This window comes from Cervus elaphus, chromosome 12 (assembly GCF_910594005.1).
Source record: "Cervus elaphus chromosome 12, mCerEla1.1, whole genome shotgun sequence".
NCBI classification, from domain to species: domain Eukaryota; kingdom Metazoa; phylum Chordata; class Mammalia; order Artiodactyla; family Cervidae; genus Cervus; species Cervus elaphus.
The window spans coordinates 32,355,505-32,377,485 of NC_057826.1; the positions used below are offsets into that span (position 1 = coordinate 32,355,505).

Below are 21,981 nucleotides of genomic sequence, written 5' to 3' on the forward strand. Positions count from 1 at the left end.
TGAGTCTGCTGCTTTTTTGTTATATTCATTAGTTTGTTGTATTTTTTAGGTTCCACATATGTGATATCATACACTATTTCTCTTTCTCTGATTTATTTCACTTAGCATAGTGCTGTGCAGGTCCTTCCATGTTGCTGCAAATGGCAAAATTTCAATTTTTTATGGCTGAGTAGTACTCCATTCTGTATATATACACCACATATTCTTACCCATTCATCTGTTAATGGCACTTAGGTTGCTTCCCTATCTTGGCAATTGTAAATAATGCTGCTGTGAACATTGGGATGAATGTATTGTATCTTTTTGGATTAGTGTTTTTGTTTTTTTGCTATGTACCCAGGTATGGAATTGTTGGGTCTTATGATAATTCTACTGTCAGTTGTTTGAGGAACCTCCATACTGTTTTTCATAGTGGCTGCATCAATTTACATTCCTACTAACATTTTGCTAGGGTTCCCTTTTCTCTACATCCTAGTCTACACTTGTTATTTGTAGACTTGATAGCCATTCTGTATGAGGTGTGTGTTTTGATTTGCATTTCTCTGATGATTAGTGATGTTGAGGATCTTTTCATCTGCCTGTTGGCCATCTGTCACCTTTGGAAAAATGTCTGTTCAGGTTCTCTGCCCAAGTTTTAATCATCTTTTTAAAAAAATCTTGAGTTATATGACTTTTTAATATTTCTGGATATTAATAACCTCTTACCTTGCGTATCATTTGCAAATATCTTCTCCCATTCAGTATGTTGCCTTTTTGTTTTGCTGATGGCTTCGTTTGCTATGCTAAACTTTTGATTGTTGCCATTTTATTTTTGCTTTTGTTTCTCTTTTGCTTTAGGAGACAGATCTGAAAAATATTGCTAAGACTTATGTCAAAGAGCATACTGCCTCTGTTTTCTTCTGTGAATTTAATACTATAAATCTTGAATCAGGTAGTGAAAATCCTCTAACATTTCCATAGGAGGTGTTTTCATATAATTCACATGATCAATTTGTCAGTTTCTGGGGGGAAAGAAGTTTGGTATTTTGACTGAAGTTACTTTGAATCTATAGTTCTGATTTTGGAGAAGTGACATTTTAGCAAAACTGAGTTTTCAGATACAGTTGATTTTTATTATGTGGATTTTATACCTTCAACCTGACCTAACTCACTTACTCTAATAATGTTTCTTGTAGATTCCATAGGATTTTCTGTGTAGAGTATCATGTTGTCTGCCAATAAAGTCAATTTTAACTTATTCCTTTCAATATTTTGTTTTCTTGCTTTGTTGCACTGGTCAGAACCTCTGCTACAATGCTGAATATAAGTGGCAAGAGCATGCAACTTGCGTTCAAGTGTTGCCTTTTATCATTAATATGATTCCAACTGTAGATTTTTCCTTTTCAAAAAATTTTTTTTATTGACATATAGTTGATTTATAATATGTAAGTTTCAGAATGTGTGTGTGTCTGTGTGTATGTGTTAGTAGCTCTGTCACGTCTGACTCTTTGTAACCCCATGGACTGTCGTCCACCAGACTCCTCTGTCCATGGGATTTTCCAGGCACAAATAGTGGAGTGGCTAGCCATTCCCTTCTCTTGGGTATCTTCCCAATCCAGGGATTGAACCCAGGTCCCCTGCATTGCAGGTAGGCTTTACTGTCTGAGCCACCAGAGAAGCCTCGGTTTTAGGTGTACAGCATAGCAGTCCAGCTGCACATATATTTATGTGTGTATATATATTTTTTCCTTATGGATTGTTACATAATATTGAGTATAGTTCCCCCCTGTGCTATACAGTAGGTCATTGTTGGTTGCCTGTTTTATACATAGTTGTATGTACATGTTAATCCCAGCCTCATAGTTTATCCCTCCCCCATCCCCTTTTTCCCTTTGGTAACCATAAGTTTGTTTTCTGTGTCTGTGAGTCTCTTTCTGTTTTGAAAATAAGTTCATTTGTGTCTTCTTTTTCTTTTAGATTCTACAGATAAGCTGTATTGTATGATATTTGTCTTTGTCTGACTTACTTCACTTAGTATGATAACCTCTAGGTACACACACATACATATACACATAGACACACTCATATACGTATGTGTGTGTGCGTGTGCTTAGTTGTGTCCAATTCTTTGCAGTCCCATGGACTGTAGCCTACCAGGCTTCTCTGTCCATGGAATTTTCCAGGCAAGAATATTGGAGTGGGTTGCCATTTCCTACTCCAGGGGGTCTTCCTGACCAGAGATGGAACCTGCGTGTTTTGCATTGCAGGCAGATTCTTTACCACTTAGCCACTAGAGAAACCCTGTTTGATTAAGACCCATTTGTTTTTCATAGATGCTCTTTATCAGATTAAGGTAATTCTTTTATTCATAATTTTCTGGGTATTTTTATAAGGATGATATTAGGCTTTGTCAAATGCTTTTTTGTTGTTGTTATTCTGTTAATGTTGTGAATTACGTTGATTTCCAAATGTTAACCTTGCATTGTTTTAGTAAACCCCGCCTTGGTCATCATGTATTATCCTATTTATGTATTGTTGGATTAGGTTTACTAAACTTTTGTTAAGAAGTTTTGTGTGTTTTTGTTCACAAAGGATATTGATTTATACACATTTTTTTCTCTTAATGTCTTTGTAGCTTTGGTATCAAGGTAATGTTAGCCTCATAGAATGAGTTGGAAAATATTCCTTCCTCTTTCATTTTCTAGAAGAATTTGTGTAAAATTAATGTTATATCTTCCTTAAATATTTGGAAGAACTTAGTGAAGTCTTTTGTGCCTGTAGTTTTAAAATTTGTGAGGTTTTTTTTTTTTTTAATTTGTGAGTATTTTTAACTACAAATTCAACTTCTTTAGTAGATATGAAACTGTTTTAGTTACCTATTTCTTTTAAAGTGAGCTTTGGTAGTTTGTGTCCTTTAAGATTTGTATATTTCGTACAGATTGTTGAATTTATTGGGATTAAGTTGTTCATGTTATTGCCTTATCCTTTTTTTTAATGGTCAGTTGATTTGTGTGTGTGTGTGTGTTTTAATTGAAAAAGATTGTTTAAAGTTTTGTGTTAATTTCTGGTGTATAAAAAAAAATTTCTGGTGTATAGCAAAGTGATCCAGTTATATATATAATATATATAATATTATATATAATATGTATATTCTTTTTCATTATAGGTCATTATAAGGTATTGAATATAGTTTGCTGTACTTTACACTATGACTTTGTTATTTATTACATATATAGTAGCTTATTATCTTTTTAAAACCTGTTGAATCTATAATGATGTCACCTATTTATTTCTGATGATTTGTGTCTTCTGTGTGTGATATAGGTTTATCAGTTTATTGGTTTCCCTGGAGAATCAGCTTCAGTATCATTGATTTTCCTGTTTGTATTTCATGGATGTCCACTCTTTATTATTTCTTTTCCTTCTGCTTACCTGGGCTTCATTTGACCTTCTTTATCTAGTTTTTTAAGGTGAAAGTTGAGATCATTGATTAGAGACCCTTCTTATTTTCTGATATAAGGATTTAATCTTATAACTTTCCCTTTAAGATACTGCTTTAGCTTCATACAACAGATTTTTATTTCTTGTGCTTATTTTCATTCAGTTCAAAATATTTTTAAATTTCCCTTTTGATTTCTGTTGGCCGAAGAGTAGCTTAGAAGTATGTTATATCATTTCCAGATATTAGAGAATTTTTTAGATATCTTTCTGTTAATGATTTCAGTTTGATTCTGTTGTGGTTAGGATGTATTTTGTGTGATGTGAATCCATTTTAAATTTATTGAGACTTGTTTTTTAGCCCAGAATATGATCCATCTTGGTAAATATTTTATGAATACTTAAAGAAAATATATATCCTAATGTTGTTATGAATGTCATTTAGGTCCAATTGGTTAACAGTTATTTTTATCTTGTATATCCTTACAAAGTTTTCAGTCTGCTGCTTCTTTCAGTTATACATGAATATATGGATGTAGAGAGGAGGAATGTGGAAAATGGCTTGCTAATGGCATTTGTAAAGCATCATTGAGCAAAGAAGGGAGGTGAGAGTTGTGGTAGAAAAGGGGAAAGGTCGGGGTGGTATTAAGACCAGCAAGGGAATCAAGTAATACCAAATTAATTATTATAAGCAGTAGAGATTTAGAGAATTTAAAGTGGGTTATGCGCTTTTTAACACCCAGCTGTATATATCAGATAACAAGCATTACTGTCAGAGGGAGCATGAATAGAGATGACAAATAGGCAACAATCAATTGATTAATAATGTAGGCAGCAGTTACAAAAAGTTGAGAGGTTATTTTCCAACATTTTAAGAGGGATTTAATTTTCTCAGCATAACTACTAATGATTCATTTACTAAGTAGTTAATCAGCAGCAGCAACATCAACATCAAAATGAACATTTATTGTGAACTTATGTGCCAGACGCTAAGCTAAAAACACTTTACATGTATTTTCATCTCAGCGCTAGGATATGAGTACCATTACTACCATTACTACTATTCCTACCTTACAGATGAAGAAATTGAGATTTGGTGGGGTTAAATAACATCTCAAGGGTTCACTCAATGGGGAGTGATGAAGATGAGGTTGAGCCTGACCTATTTTATAGTGTCTATTATTGATTTCCCTGTCCCCACCCTCCAATAAAATGAAGAATCCTTTCTGGTTCTGAGTTTTACTAGAATAGCTTTTATTCAGTAGGTGACTCTCAGACTTCTTTTACTATGACATTAAGAAAGGCATTTTACATGGCAGTTGAGTACATTTATTATATGTACTTATATGTATGTTATGTTTGTGTGTATTTCTTTAAAACATACTTGGCTTTAATGTGTACTTTAGATTTTATTTTCTATTTGATCTCTCTCCTCTTCTTTCTTTCCTGTCACGTTTAACATGGATTGCAATCCAGGTCAGAAAACAGTAATCTTATTTCAGCCGGGAGAATTGTAGACAAATATGGAGCACTGCAACTATATGTATATGAGAAATGCATTTTGGGTGGGCGGAAGAGATTTAAGTCACGATTTGAAAACAGAACAATATGTCTTATACAAAGTAGATTGCTTTAAAGAAAAAAAAAAGTTGCCTTTTTTTACAGGTAAACCTGAGGAGTGATGTATTTGGTTTTTCTTTTTAAAGCTCTCTGATCCTTCTGATTTACCAAGGAATGCCTTTAGAATTTTTACCATTCTTGTGGAATTTTTATGTATTGAACATATTGATTATGCCTTGGAAACAGGACTTGCTGGTAAGTATATATATTTGTGTTATACTTCATCTTAAATTCCTTTGACCCTGTTTGGTTAAACTGTATGCATACTGTTGTTTTATATATATTCATCTCAGTCAATGCAGCAAAATGCTTTTTGAACTTCCTGTAGTGCAAGGATTTGTCAGATGCTAAAAGCTATACAAAGACACAGTTCTCATGTTGCTTACATTGAGCAGGGCAGGATAAGCTACAGAAGTCACAGCAGTGTATGGCAGAGTGTAATACAATGCTGTAAGTTACTAAATGCCAAGGGGGCAGAAATGGAAATGACAGCAATTCTTCTTGAGACAGTTGAGTAATGTAAAGTTTGGAAAGGAAAATGAGTCTTATCAATAAGCCTGGAAAGGAATATATTCATATGATATTTTTTCTTTTGTTTTTGGCCTTTTGGATTTACTGATATTAATAAGATAATAATGACCTCTTCCCTAAATTCTAGTCCCATTAGTTCAGTTGCCTCCTTGACTTCTCTCATCTGTTCTGTGTGCATCTCAAATTTAATGTATCCAAAATGAAACTCTCTGTCTTCCATCTACACTTCTTCCTTTCCCATTATTTCTCATGTCTCTAAAAGGCATTGCTGTTTACTATTTGCTCAAGCCCCAAACCCAGGAGTTGCCATAATTCTTCTTTTCATCAAGCCTGAACACCAGTCTGTCAGCAAATCCTGTCTGTATACTGTCCAACATAACTCAAATTCGCCTACTTTTCTCCATCTCCATCGATGCCAACCTGACTTAAACATCATGATCTCCATCTGCTCCTAACTGGTCTCTTACCTTTCCAAATAACTGACTCCATGTAGCAGTCATGTTATAAATTTAAGAGTCTTAAATTTTTTTTGTTTAAGACCTTTTAGTGGTTTTCTATTACACGTAGGCAGAAAACAGCAACAAACTCTTTACAAAAGCATAGTTTTGATCTGCTCTCCTCTTATATATTCATCCTCATCTCATCTGCATTTCCCTTCACTACCCTAGCCACTCTGGCCTTTATTCTTTTTTCTCACTCAGGTTCTTTGCACTTGGTGTCCCCCGCCTCCTGACCCCCATTTTTTTTTCTTCAGCTCTTCTTATGCCTGGCTTTTCAGCCTTCTGATCTTCACTAAGGTGCCACATTTTTAGAGAGTCTTTTGCTGATGAACCTAGCTAAAGTGACCCACTTCTCCCAGCCTGCTTACTCATTATTTCATCATTGAATTAACTTTTTTCATAGCACTTGTTACAATAAAATTTTCATCCATTTGTATTTGCCTCACTCATTGAACATATACTTAAGTGCTTACTCTTAGGAACTTACATTCTTATGGAAAAGATTGACAAATGACTAGTAAGTACAGTGGATAAAAATAAAATTGAGTAAGAAATAGAGAATAGTAATGGGAGGTAGAATGGGGAATTCAGGGCGAAGAGGACTTTTTTAGAAAGGATGGTCAGAGAAGGCCTCCCTGAGGAGACATGAATCAGCTGAATGAAGTGAAGGAATAAATTGAATATTTGGAGAAAGTATTTTAGGCAGAGAGAATAGCATATGAGTTCATGTAGATAGGAATCTTATTTGTCTTAATTGCATTATAGTCTAGCACCTAGAAAGCTAGTGGAGATGATGGATTTCCAGCTGAGCTAGTTCAGATCCTAAAAGATGATGCTGTTAAAGTGCTGTACTCAATATGCCAGCAAATTTGGAAAATTCAGGCCACAGGACTGGAAAAGGTCAATTTTCATCCCAATCCCGAAGAAAGGCAATGCCAAAGAATGTAAACTACTACACAGTTGCACTCATCTCACATGCTAGCAAAGTAATGCTCAAAATTCTCCAAGCAAGGCGTTAACAGTACGTGAACTGAGAACTTCCAGATGTACAAGCTGGATTTAGAAAAGGCAGAGGAACCAGAGATCAAATTGCCAACATCTGTTGGATCATAGAAAAAGCAAGAGAATTCCAGAAAAACATCTGCTTCATTGACTACACTAAAGCCTTTGACTGTATGGATCACAACAAACTGGAAAATTCTTAAAGAGATCAGAATACCAGACCACCTTACCTGCCTCCTGAGGAATCTGTATGCAGGTTAAGAAGCAACAGTTAGAACTGGACATGAAACAATGGACTGGTTCAAAATTGGGAAAGGAGTGTGTCAACGCTGTATATTGTCACCTTGCTGGTTCAACTTACATATAGAGTACATTATGTGAAATGATGGGCTGGATGAAACAGAAGCTGAAATCAGGATTGCAAAGAGAAAACTCAATAAACTCAGATATACAAATGACACCATCCTTATGGCAGAAAACGAAGAGAAACTAAAGAGCCTCATGATGAAAGTGAAAAAGCTGGCTTAAAACTCAACATTCAAAAAACTAAGATCATGGCATCTGGTCCCATCACTTCATGGCACATACATGGGGGAACAATGGAAACAGTGACAGACTTTATTTTCTTGGGCTCCAAAATCATTGCAGATGGTGACTGCAGTCATGAAATTAAAGGACACTTGTTCCTTGGAAGAAAAGCTATGACCAACCTAGACATCATATTAAAAAGCAGAGATATTGCTTTACCGACAAAGATCCATCTAGTCAAAACCATGGTTTTTTCAGTAGTCATATATCAGTGTGAGAGTTGGACTATAAAGAAAGCTGAGCACTGAAGAATTGATGCTTTTGAACCGTGGTGTTGGAGAAGACTCTTGAGAGTCCCTTGGACTGCAAGGAGATCCAACCAGTCAATCCTAAAAGAAATCAGCTCTGAATATTCATTGGAGGGACTGATGTTGAAGCTGAAACTCCAATACTTGGCCACAAGATGCAAAGAACTGACTCATCGAAAATGTCCGTGATGGTGGGAAAGATTGAAGCCAGGAGGAGAAGGGGATGACAGAGGATGAGATGGTTGGATGGCAACACTGACTTGATGGACATGAGTTTGAGCAAGCTCCGGGAGTTGGTGATGGACAGGGAAGCCTGGTGGGCTGCAGTCCACGGGGTCACAAAGAGTTGGACATGACTGGGCAACTGAACTGAATTGAACTGAAGCTACTAGAAAGCACATAGCACATGCTGGAAAATGTTTGTGTATAGCGTCTTTCTTTAAAGTTTCTAAGGTTGAAGCGAAATTACCCATAATTCAATAACCTTGTGGTTTATTCTCCCCCTCCCCTGCTTTTTTTATTATTATTATTTTAACCTAGTTGCTCTCAGGATGTGCATGAACATTTGTAGCCTGCTTGCCTACCCTTCCCCTTATAGCAGAAACTTGACATCAAGTATTTAACATTAACAATTTGCAAATAACCTAATTTGGTCATTTATATTGAGATAATATCTACCTCAAAGATATGAAGATAATAAAAAAGTAACAAATTTGATTCCATATGGTAGTAAGGATTTGTTCTTTAGTATGGAAGTCTAGCATCTTCATTTTAATAGCAGTGTTGATAATTTGGAAGGGCTTAGGAAATTTTCTGGTAGGATGAGAATGTGCCTTCTATTCCTACGCATTTTCTATGCGGCTGTAGTGAACTTTGTAGAACTTACAAAGTGTTTTCCTTCTTCTGAATTATTTACTCTGGATAAAATTCTGGAACTAAAATTACCAGATCAGTGTGTTGCAAATTTTTAAAATTTCTGTGCATATAAACTTTTCCTAAGGATTTTTTTCCCCACTAATCTATACTGCTACTGGCATGTGTGCTTATACCCATTTTTCTACACTTACTGAGTTTTCTCTAAGAACTTTAATAATTTAGTAATTTAAAGACATACATAACTATTGTCTTTCATGTCTTTCATCAGTAGCCGGGATTAGTATTTCATATGTACAGGTGTATTGACTACTTTTTTCTCTTGTAAGTTTGTGTTGGAGGCTTTAGTTTTCTTGCCAGTTGGTGATTTTGTCATTTGTGGGAAAATAAAACACCTTGTTTTAAAACTTTGGGGAAAAAAATCATCCTTCTGTAATGAACTCTAGGTATTAAACTTTTAATTTCTCATTTTCTCTGAGTATTTCTCCTGGCCCTTTATGCCTTTTAATTTTAGCTAGAAACATAAATGTCTGTGGTTAGTAGGCATCATGGAATTCCTCTTTTGCTAAAGAGGAAACTGAAATCTGAAGAGGTTAGCTGTCTGTTTTGTGGTCAGAATGTGAAGTGGCTTGAATACGATGCTGAAAATCAGGAATTTATTTTGTTGACAGTGAGGAGTCTTTGAATATTTTCTAGGAAATGGTAGATAGAGAACATGGTGAAATATGTTAAGTACCTTACTCTGGCAACAAGATATAGCATAAAAAAATAAGGAGATTTGAACTAATAAGAAAGTTATTTTAACTGTTATCAGAGTTACTGAGGCCTGGTTATAAGAAAAATGGTATTAATAGAAGTGTGTTCATAGTTCATGTGAATCTTTAGGCACAGAAGGGTGGGGAAGGAGAAGGTATAGTTCAAGATGATTCGCTTACAAGCTTAGTTTTTGATTTATCTCAGCAAACAATGAAGACTTGAGTATATGGTGAAAATTTTGGCATTAAAACTTTGTTATTAACGAGCTTAATTTTACTCTTTTTGTCCACAAAAATTATTGCTGACTTATTGAAACAGCAGTTCTTTTTATGCATGTTTTATATATATATATATAAAACACATTCTTTTTTCTGTTGCCTAGATGAGTTTCTTTAATATGATTCTAACATATGCATGCCTTCCAACTTTAGGAATTCCTTCTTCAGATTCTAAGAATGCAAATCTCTATTTTTTGGATGTTGTGCACCAAGCCAATACTATTTTTCATCTTTTTGACAAGCAGTTTAATGATCACCTTATGCCACTAATAAGGTTAGTCAAGTTGTCTGATTTTCATTGGTATTTCAAAGAATATTATAATATTCTACTTTATGTTAAATTTTAAAAGTAATAGCTGTTCATTGAAACATCTAACAGGACAGGAGGGTGTGAAATAAGAAGCCACCTAGTTGCTCTCAGGATGTGTATAAGCATTTGTAACCTGCTTCTTCCCTCCCCTTCCTGTCTCACAGCAGAAATTTGACATCAAGTATTTAGCATTTACCATTTGCAAATAATGTAGTGTGGTAACTGGTATTGAAATAATAGTATCTATCTCAAAGATGTGAAGTTTAAAGAAAATTTTTAAAAAGTAACATAAACTCTTCTTCCTTGCCTTCCTGTATTCTCTTCCTTCTGTGGTATTAATTTTGTTTTATTTGAAAACACTGTGTCATGATCCTAAATCTGTATGAAAGGTGACTTCTAGCTTGTTCCCACTTGTTATAGTGAAAAGATGTACAGTAAAATTTTATGCCATCAGTAGGACAAATTTTTGGAGAAGGCAATGGCACCCCACTCCAGTACTCTTGCCTGGAAAAATCCCATGGATGGAGGAGCCTGGTAGGCTGCGGTCCATGGGGTCGCTAAGAGTCGGACACGACTGAGCAACTTCACTTTCACACATCAGAGAAGGAAATGGCAACCCACTCCAGTGTTCTTGCCTGGGGAATCCCAGGGACGGGGGAGCCTGGTGGGCTGCCGTCTGTGGGATCACACGGAGTCGGACATGGCTGAAGTGACTTAGCAGCAGCAGCAGCAGGACAAGTTTTGATGAGATATTAAATAAGATTTGGTTTATATCTTCCTGTCAATTTATGTGAACTTTTGAAGCCTATGAGAATTAAGTAAAGTAGTGTGTATGTGAACATGCTTTATAAAACTGTATGTGTAGTACTATCATTAAAGAGGAAAAAAATTCATATAAAAGATAAAATTCTAGACATTTTTGATAAACATTGACATACCAAGAAATTATTAGTCTAGAAATGACCTCAAAGATATAGATTACTTGTGATCTCTGAATCACATTTTGAGAGGAAATTTACTTTTTAATGAGCTGTAACTAAGCCATGCTGTGTGGGGCCTCCCAAGACGGTCGGGTCATGGTGGAGAGGTCTGACAGAATGTGGTCCACTGGAGAAGGGAATGACAAACCACTTCAGTATTCTTGCCTTGAGAACCCCATGAAAAAAACTCGATGGGCATGAGTTTGAGTAAACTCCAGGAGTTGGTGATGGACAGGGAGGCCTAGTGTGCTGCGCCAGAGTCGGACACGCCTGAGCGACTGAACTGAACCGAATGCCACATAGTGAAGAATTCACATATAACTATTAAGGTTGCATATTCTTTAGTATTTTGGATGTTATTTGACATTTAAGTAATATTCAGAAGGCAATAAGACTACCAAGTTGTTGGTTTTTGTTTTTTAAGATAGGAAAGCTAAATACAACTGGATTGAGTGTTAGTCTACAAATTTTCATTAATAGAATTTACTATAGTTTCAAGATGCTGTTATTTTTCTTACTATTACACCAGAAATTTAATTAAAAAGGAAACCAAATAATTCCAAAATCATGTTTATATTCTAAAGGGATATCTCCTCAGAGATGAAAATAATAAATCTAAATCCTCCTCTTTTAACTGATAAATTTTTCCTAGCATGACTGTTGTAATGAATTGAGCGTAGTGAATACTAAATAATTACTGTTTATAATGCTTCTTGGATTTGGAAGCAAATTAAAATAATGTATGTGTGTGTATGTGTATCTAGGTATGTAACAATAAGCAGGAATTACGAAATCTTTTAGAATTCTAAGGTTACTAATATGATTTTTATTCCCCCTTTAAACATTCAATAGCTCTTCTCCTAAGTTATCTGAATGCCTTCAGAAAAAAAAAGAAATAATTGAACAGATGGAGATGAAATTGGATACCGGCATTGATAGGCAAGTTTTTAGTTTTAACTATTTCTCTTGCATTTTTTTATTTGTAAAACACCATTATAACAACATGAAAACTATTTTCAGACAAGAAAAAAGTCTACTTGAATTCCACTATCCTGCTATAATGTTCGATTTTATTTTTACATATTTATTTCATCCTAATAATTTATTTTCTTGGATTCCAGATTAATTATTTATGGAAGTCAGCAGGTTTAGATTAACTTTAGACCAATTCTGTTTGAAAATCTTTCTTTTTTTTTGGTAAATGCTGCCTCCTATAGATACTCTGTCTCTCTCTGTCCCCACTCCTCCCTCTCTCTCCCCTCTCTCCCTGCCTTCCTCCCTTCCCTTTCCCTCTTCCTCTTCCTCTCTCTGGACTCCTTAAAAATGGTATGTAACCTGGAAGATTTCAGGCTTATATCTGAAATGCATTAAATTAATATACCAATTTTCTAAAAGTAACTTTAAGTGAGTGAAAACTACATTTGAAAAATTTTTTGATGTTTATTTTAGTTAGTTACCTGTTCATAGTATGGAGTGGTGGATTCTGTCTTTTGAGATGATAGTGAGCATGTGTTGATGATGATAATCATCTATTTATCAAGCTTTTATCAGGCGTTTGCTGTATGCTTGGCACAATACAAGGATCTTTACCTGTATAATTTCATTCACCTGCAATGCAGGAAACCCAGGTTTGATCCCTGGGTTAGGAAGATCCCCTGGAGAAGGAAATGGCAAACCACTCCAGTATTCTTGCCTGAGAAATCCCATGGACAGAGGAGCCTGGAGAGCTGCAGTCCATGGTTCGCAGAGTTGGACATGACTGGTGATTATCACTTTCACTTTCTTTCACTGGCACAGTACAAGGATCTTTACCTGTATAATTTCATTTAAGTAAGAAATACCATTTCCATTTTACAGATGAGGAAGTGAAAGCTTAAAGAAATGAAGTAGTTTTCTAGAGATCATACAGTTAATGCTGGTAGAACTGGAACTAAAATTCTAGAGCCCATGCTACCAGGTTTGGGCATATTTTTACTTTAATTCTCCTTTCTCTTCCGTTCAAGAAGACATATATGAATATAAGTTACTTATAGGAACTCTGGCTCTAAATATCTTTGCCTTTTACCAATCTGTCCTTTCCCATCTTTGTTTTATTCACTGTTAACGCTTAGATTGCTTGTTCCATATCTTTAATTACTCCCTCGTAATTACCCTAAAATTTATTTCCTTTGATCATAACTATCTTACAGATCCTAAACTCTGGATTAATGCAGATTCTGTTATTCTGATAACTGGATGGCTCATTGCTGTTGGAGAATGTCACAAAACTCAGACATTGTTCATGCTGTTACAAACTCATACTTCATTTCTCAACTGGGCCTTCAGTACCACTTATTCAGCCTCCTGCTTATCCTTAGACTATGAAATTCAGGTTCTTTTTACCTGTTCTTCCAAACTTTGGCTATTCCTTATAAGTTCTTCTATCTTACTCCCTTCCTAAGCATTCTCCAAGTATACTTGGTGAAGGAAATGAATTAGTGACAGTCTTCTAAGATCTTTAAGATTTTCTTAAATCAAGTAATAGACAAATGAGTCTTTGCCCTGTGTTTTGAGCAGGAAGCTAGTAAAACTAAGACCTCTTTGCTATCAAGATCTAGAATTTACTTGTTTTAAAATCTGAAGTATACCAATAGTAAAATAGTTTTATGGTGACATGAAATTAAATAACTTTAATTTAGTATAAATAATATAAATTAAAGTAAATTAAATGGATCAAATACATGGTATTCTCAATTCTCTAGGACGTTAAATTGTATGATTGGACAAATGAAGCATATCTTGGCTGCAGAACAAAAGAAAACAGATTTTAAGCCAGAAGATGAAAACAATGTTTTGATTCAGTATACTAATGTGAGTAAAATGATTTAATATGTTAGTAAGAATATCTGCTTTATTCGTACTCTTATTAACATTTCATTGATGTATCTTATTATGTTCCAAGTTTTTTTTTTTTAATACTTAGAGATTAGTGAGAAATTATATGTATTTTCTTCTTAGCTAAGCTGATACATATTACTGTGTAATAAGTGTAGAAAAAATTTTACAGGCCTGTGTTAAAGTCTGTGCTTACGTAAGGAAACAAGTGGAGAAGATTAAAAATTCCATGGATGGGAAGAATGTGGATACAGTTTTGATGGAACTTGGAGTACGTTTTCATCGACTTATTTATGAACATCTTCAGCAATATTCCTACAGCTGTATGGGCGGCATGTTAGCAATCTGTGATGTAGCTGAGTACAGGAAGTGTGCCAAAGACTTCAAGGTATGTGTTCACAAGTAGTAACCTGGTAAACAAGTTCAGGAACATCAGTCAGATCATAAAAATGTGTACTGGCATAATCATTAGTGGGAAGTTTATAACTTTAGTTGATACTGTAATGAGACAGATCTGACATTTCCTAAATGAAAAAGTGTTATTCCAATCATAATTCCAGTATTAACACATTTTTGCTTTGAGCTTTTAGAAAATGCCATATTTTAGTTCCATAGTCCAGATGACCTTATTAATGCCCATAACTAATGCTGTATATCATATATCAAGAAAATATGTTCTTTCTTCATGTATATCTCTTGGAAATCAGTTTCCATCCAATGTTTAAATTATTTTAAAAAGCTGTAAATTATTGATAACTAGTTCTACTTCACAAAAGTATAAATGATTATTACTGTTTGAATAAATTGGCACAATATGAATCTTTTCAAAAAGATTTTAGTTTTTAACACTTTGGTAGCTTTTAAAAATGCTAACATTGAACTCTTTAACACTGGTTAAGTCCTGACAGTACATAAGTGAGAACAATTTACAAACTGATTATAAAACTAAAAATATTTTTTTCCTTCTCTTATCTCAACTCAGATTCCTCTGGTATTACAGCTTTTTGATACTCTGCATGCACTTTGCAATCTTCTGGTAGTAAACCCAGATAATTTAAAGCAAGTCTGCTCAGGAGAACAACTTGCTAATCTGGACAAGAACATTCTTCACTCCTTCGTACAACTTCGTGCTGACTATAGATCTGCCCGCCTTGCTCGACATTTCAGCTGAGGTTGAATTTACAAGGGAAATGTGTTGTACTCCAGCAAGCCTTGGTTGATAGAAAGCACAGAAGGTTTCTTATGACACAGCCAACATTTTATTGAAAAATGACTGTTTGGAAAAACAGCAGCCATACTTACCCTTGAGGATTTATTTGAAATTTGGACAATACCAAGAATATTTTGCTTTTTTCCTTAAGTTGAATTTTAATTCCATTTCTGAACTTAGATAAATTTCAAACTCTGTGAAGCTATATGTCATTGTTTTCATCCTGGAAAATGTTGGTGTCAGAAGGTAAATGAGATTGTTACAAGTATTCCAGTTCATGTTCTTTAACATAGTCCATCGGGAAATTTCAGCATCCTGTTTTGCACTAATGATGGGTAAAATACAGCAAGATTCATTTATTATTTATCAATTTTCAGTGACCTTTTAGCACTGGTAATTGTTAATTAGATTATTTTTAAGTTTTCCTGGAGAATTTTTTGCCTATTTCAAAGGTTAAAAATTGGGCATAATTTCTGTAGTTGGTTGATTGAATTTTTTCCTGAGGTACAGCAGTAATGCTATTCCAAAAAAAATGTTATAAAGAAAACTAAAATGAAATACATTTTACGTAGGTATTAGCAGTGGATCAAAATACATCTGCTTTCTGGGTAAAAGGAAAAAAAAGTTTACAATTTCTTATTTGGTAAACAGATTTTAAGCCAATCCTAGCAAGAAATTAATAAAGCTACCTTATTTTATATTTCACTTAAGATAAAATAGAGGATCTTAACTAAAGAACCATATTTATTCGTTATTTTAATATTATAAGGGGAGTAAGAAAGTGAGGTATAGTCTAAATGGTGCATATGAGAATTATTGCCAGTGTTTAGTAGCAATGCAATCCTTTAAGATTTTTATCCTTAACGCTAAACTGGAATAAGATGGAATGGCTAAACATGCAGGTAGTCTTCTATTTTAAGAGGAATTGGGAATTGATAGTCAGCATTATATTCTAGTCCAGAGATGAACTTTGTAAGGACTAGTAGTTTTTAAATATATAGTGTCTGTCATTATCTTTTTCAAGGCATTTCTGACGTGATTCCTACTGAGTGTAGTTAATTGAATTGGCTTAATATGGTGACATAATAAATCACTTATAAAATTTTAATTATCAAGTGGAAATATTAAAAAATTATTAGCTATAAATTTTCTCTGCAAGAATACATTCTTAGCTGTATGTAGTGGTTCGACTTCTCTTATATTGTTCTTAGTCTTCCAGGAACAGATAAACTTCAATGTTTAACTCATTTTTGGCTTTTCTTTTTCCTCTAATGTAGGCTTTTTGGCCTAATTTTGGAAAACTACATTTAAGAATATGTTTCTGAATGTTCAACTTTACCAAAACTTCCAGGTCCAGAGTGAGCTAGCTACTGTTGAAGTTACTTTTAACTGAATTTTCTTCATTTTCTGTTTAGCCCAGTGTTATCAAGGTAAGCAAGAGAAATAAAGTATGCCAACATTTATCAAAGCATTTTAGGAAATTGTGGCAGCTTTGGAAGGCTGTCTAGTTTTCTATTCCTTAGCCAAAGGAAAGCCAGAACAAGTTTTGGGTATTAGAGAAAGTCATATGCTTGCTTGTACTATTGCCATTTTAGAAAGCTCTGATGTGAATTCAAATTATACCTCTGTTACTTAAAGCCAACAATTTTAAAGCAGTAGTTTTACTGGCCATTTGAGCTCTTTGTACACAGTGTCAATTTGTTTTTTAAAAAAAAAAGGGAAACAATATCAAATAAAACATGAGAGAACATTATAAGACTTCTACATCAGAGAAGTGTTTCAAATTATTTTGTTTGGATTAATTTTTAAAATATAAAGCATATATTTGTTGCTTAGCTGTTTTGTTAATTTTTATTTTTATATTTGAGTTCTGTGCAATATTTTCCATTATGATCATTTACAGGACACTAACAAAGAAAACTCATAAGTGAATTCTTAATTTAGAAGTGTTAACATTATTGCTCAATAAACAAATTCCCTGCAGTTGTTTTTTTATTTCACTCCATTTTTACATTTTGAAGACATCATACTGAATTTTATAAATTATTTTTATTAAATTTTTAAGATGTTCCTTATTTCTCATGGCATATGTCTTCTCACTTCCTTTTTAAGCAGAAAAATACTTGACTATATAATCAAAATTAGGAACAAAAAATTTCTCTAAGAAAAAAATTTATTGTATAAAACAGTGTGCATTCTTTGGATTCGTTATATTTTATTTTTAAAGTAGTTTTCATATTAGTGGACAATATGAAATTTTGCCCAAAATGTATATGACTCAAAAGAGATGATAGATAAGTAAAATGTCTTCATATGCATATGGTAAAATTTTAGGTAGTGATAATGGAGGTTTGTAACTTTAGCCAACATTTGAATGAGGAGAATCTTCATAATTTTTCCAGTTTCGCATGAGCTAACATGCAATGTTTAGATAATATTTTGAAGTTAAAAATATGCTCTTAAACACTGCATTTTTAGAATATGCAGAAATACTCAAGAAAAAGCTTGAGTGTATTATGTTTTCATAAAATGATACAGAAAGTGAAATACAGAATGCAGGTGATATTGAAAATGACAGCTAACCAAAGTAGATGAATACTTCTTATGCTGCATCCTTAGACAGTTGGCTATCTGACTATTTTAAGACAATTATTAGTAGCCTCATTTTGAGTACCACCATTGTTGCAAATCCCTAGCATCTTTCTTGTTTTAAAGAGAGCTTCTAAGTAAGTTAATTTATGGTATAGTTTAGACTATCTCTTTTCTCTTTCACTTGAAATATTTCACATCATAAAATAATTATCACCTAGTAGATAGATTCAAAGTGGAGAATTTGCTGCTTCCTTAAAAATGCCTTTTGGTCATATATGATGATGAATATTTAATACATCTAGTTAGATAAACAGATTTTTGTTCCTGAAGTGCCAGAAAACCTGTTAAGATGGTCATGTTTATATATTGCCTAAGGCATACTTGAACTGCATGTGAGAGTCAGGTTCCCTGGGTGTGTAATTTGTTAGTGACTTCAAAAACTCACATTTTGGAGTTTAGCTTTTTTTTTTTTTTTTTTAATGCAGAGATATTCTGTGTATTACCCTTATTTGCCCATTGATTCAGAAGTGTGAGATATTTTCTAGAAGCATAATTTCTAGTGGAGAATTTGACATACAAAGCATTGTGTGCTTTCATCTGATTAGTTTAGCTGTATTCAGTTCTCTGGTACTTCTCTTTGCTTGAGCAAGTCTGTCCTGAAATACATTGTGTACTTTGGAGGAAAAGAACCAGTCCATATTGTTACTTTAAGTAATTCAACATAAAGTAAAAACAGCCTTTAAATATTTTTGATGCATAATAAAGATAATTATAGCTACATTTATTGACTTAAGTCCTGTGCTCTGTGCTAAGCCCTTTGTATACGTTATTTCATTTAGTTTCAGAGCAGCCCTAAGAGCAGAGTACTGTTATCTCCATTTGAAGATACCCATTGCCCAAAAAGTTTTAAGTAGATCTGCTCAAGGTCTGCAGCTAAGTAAAAGGCTCAGATTGAAACCCGAGTCATTCTCTCTCTTTGTGCTTTATATACTTTTATCCTTATGTAACATTAAATAGGTCCTTTAGTTTGATGGGCTTAATAGTTTTGCTTAATCTTTCCTTTCATCCAATATTTGGTTCTCATTGTAGTGTTTAGATTATGAAGTTGAGATACAGAGCTGATAACTAATTTATTGTTAGACTTTTTTTTAATGTGTCCAGTGTGTGGTCATACTTTTTAAATTTGGTTTTAAAATTTTATAAGTGGTCATGCAATTTAATTGAATATTAAGTTTGTGCCTACTAGAAATCTTTCAGAAAGTTCTTTAGTATTATTTTGTGTAATCATAGTGCTACTTGAGTTATAAGTTTTGCAATAGAAAGAATTCAGATATTTTGTGCTGTATTTTGTAACATAGGAGTGAATGGCAATTCCACCTTTATAAAGATATGAAGAAATCAATATTTCTGCCTTCAGAAACAAACTATTTTAATGTCATAAGTTTGCCAGTTCTGTTGATCATTTAGTGCATTGATAGTTTTAGAATAGCTAATACTGGAGTGAAAACATAAGAGAAAATTGTACTCAGTGTATTAGCAATAGGCTTTTTCATGCAATCAAATATTGCATATTTAATCTTTTTAAAATTGCCTTAACTCTTAACTTTTATTTTCACTACTGATCAGTCTTACTCTTTCCTAATTTAAGGGGATAAACAACCCTCAAGTGTATGTAGAAGAGAAATCTGACACATTAGAAAATAAGAATTTTAACTGGTGATTTGAAGCAGCTAGGTTGATAACCCTGGGCTTAACAAGACTGACATTTTTAAACGAGGCCCTGTATACTTTCGGGGCTTCCTTTGTGGCTCATCTGGTAAAGAATCTGCCTGCAATGCGGGAGACCTGGGTTCGATCCCTGGGTTGGGAATATCCCCTGGAGAAGGGAAAGACTACCCACTCCAGTATTCTGGCCTGGAGAATTCCATGGACTGTGTAGTCCGTGGTGTTGCAAAGAGTTGGACTTGACTGAGCAACTTTCACTTTCACTGTATACTTTTGGACTTACCCTGGTGGCTCAGACAGTGAAGAAACTGCCTGTAATGTAGAAGATCTGGGTTTGATCCCTGGTTTGGGAAAATCCCCTGGAGAAGGAAACGGTAACCCACTCCAGTATTCTTGCCTAGAGAATCCCATGGACAGAGGGCCCTGACAGGTTGTAGTCGATGGGGTCTCAAAGAGTCGGACACGACTAAGCAATGAACACTTTTTTCTCTGTATACTTGAACATTGTTACCTGGGAGGTAATGCTAAACTTCAGTTCTTATAATTAATAGCACTTTTGTAGGGGAGAGACAAGTAATTAACCATGCTTGCTCATTTCCTAAGTGGTTTAGAAGGTTGCTATCTGCCTCACTGTACGTACAAAGCCAATTGAAATATGAATATATCACAGTCATACTCCAAACAGCAAACAGGCTCAGAGGAAAGTCATTTATTCAGAAGGCATAGATTTGTGCTAGACAGCAGTGATGCATTACAAATATATAATTATTTTCACTAATATTTGAGCAGGTGGAATGGATTAGAACATGGTCAACATTATGCTGCTGATAACATGTATTTTTCTATATTAATATGTACTGTGCAACATGTATTAAAATTGTCAATAATTCATTTTAGCCGAGATACTAATATTTATATTACTGTGTTGAAGAGACAGTATCCAACTGAGCCACTTTTAATTTAAAAGTCTGAAACTGGAATTAAGTTTACTTTCAAAAACCACTTAAATTGCTTTATAATTACTGGAAGGTCAATAAAACATAGAATTATCAGTGACTGGTCACTTAATAGGAAGAAATATAGATAATTAAGAGTAGGGATAAGAATCTGAAATAAGTTAAATTTTATTTATAGCTCAGATGAGTTACCTCCTTTTGTTTTCACCATTGGCAATCTTAAATGAAGGAAAATGTCTTTTTCCCAGAGTATCTTCACATTAATAAACTAAGTCTGAAGATTGGATGGAACCAACCCCAAGGAATTAATCTTCATGAGTAGACTTTCAGATTTTTTAGATTAAATTTTGAGAGGTAGGAAGCGTTCTTGATTCCCCTGTAGTCTTAAATAGACAGGTGTCTTGGAATGGGGCCACCCCTTTGACCTACGTGTCATTTTAACCTTTATACTGTGGACAAAAATTTGGTTTCTTTGAACGCGGGCATTTTGTGTGGCAATCTATCAAACCTTCAGCTTTTTGCTATAGAGTAATTATCCAAATAGAATCTGGACAGTGCTGAACTAAAGAAAACTGTGACACTACCTCTTAAGTATATTGTTTGCAAATGCTGTGTGCTATTTAGAGGATTCACATAAAAATATGTGAAAATACTTTATAAGGAATAATACTAAGTGCCTCTATATTAGGATTCTTCAGTAGAATGTATTTTCAGTTTTTGCCACAAGGGGGAGGAGTTATTTTTCTAGTAATACAAACATTTTGTTCCATTAAAAAATAGAACCCACATAGCTTCTCTCTCTCACAGCACCTATGAACATGTCACTATCCTAACAGGAAGAGGGTGTGAATATGTGTGTGTCTTCAAGATTCTGAAAATCCTATGTGAAAAGAATTATCTGGGTGAATTAATGACATAAAACTAAAACAGTTTTGAAGAACATGTATGTTCACAGTGGACCCAGGAGCCGGACAGAAGAGTTCATCATAATTAAAATTGTTTTTTAGGGTTACATATCTCATAGAATTCCTTTATCAACTCTTTAATAGGAATCTATTGGTTAGTTTTTTGGTTTTTAAGGAAAAAATTTTGAAACAATCTCTAACTTACAGAAAGGTTTTAAATACTGTACAAATAAAATTTTTCCACTTTGAGAATAAGTTGCTGTCATGATGCCCCGTTACCCTGTAATACTTTTGTATTTACAACAAGAAGAAATTCTCCTATATAGTCATAATACAATTATCAAAATCAGGAAATTAACATTGATATATTACTCCCATCTAATCCTAAGACCCCTTTCAAGTTTCACTGATTGTCCCAATAATGATTTATAAGGATCCACTTTAAAATCATGTGGTGTTTTAGGTTGTAATGTCTCTACTTTCTTCTACCCTGGAATGGTTTCTTAGTCTTTCCTTGACTTTTGCTACTGTTGACACGTTTGTAGATTATAAGCCAGTTATGTAAAATGTTCCTAAATTTGAATTTATTTCCTCGTGAACAGATTCCAGTTGTGCT

The 21,981-nt window shown here is 34.0% G+C and overlaps 1 protein-coding gene across 1 annotated transcript in view; it reads left to right on the forward strand.

Annotated features, from left to right (window-relative positions):
• The window catches only part of EXOC5 (exocyst complex component 5), a 53,377-nt gene extending 34,808 nt beyond the window's left edge, over positions 1-18,569 (forward strand). The window contains exons 13-18 of the mRNA XM_043918942.1: positions 5,124-5,232; positions 9,967-10,087; positions 11,956-12,042; positions 13,845-13,953; positions 14,150-14,365; positions 14,960-18,569. Coding sequence (XP_043774877.1) covers positions 5,124-5,232; positions 9,967-10,087; positions 11,956-12,042; positions 13,845-13,953; positions 14,150-14,365; positions 14,960-15,148 — 831 coding nt within the window. The 3' untranslated portion in view covers positions 15,149-18,569. The remainder of the gene's footprint in view (positions 1-5,123; positions 5,233-9,966; positions 10,088-11,955; positions 12,043-13,844; positions 13,954-14,149; positions 14,366-14,959) is intronic.
• The last annotated feature ends 3,412 nt before the right edge of the window (positions 18,570-21,981 follow it).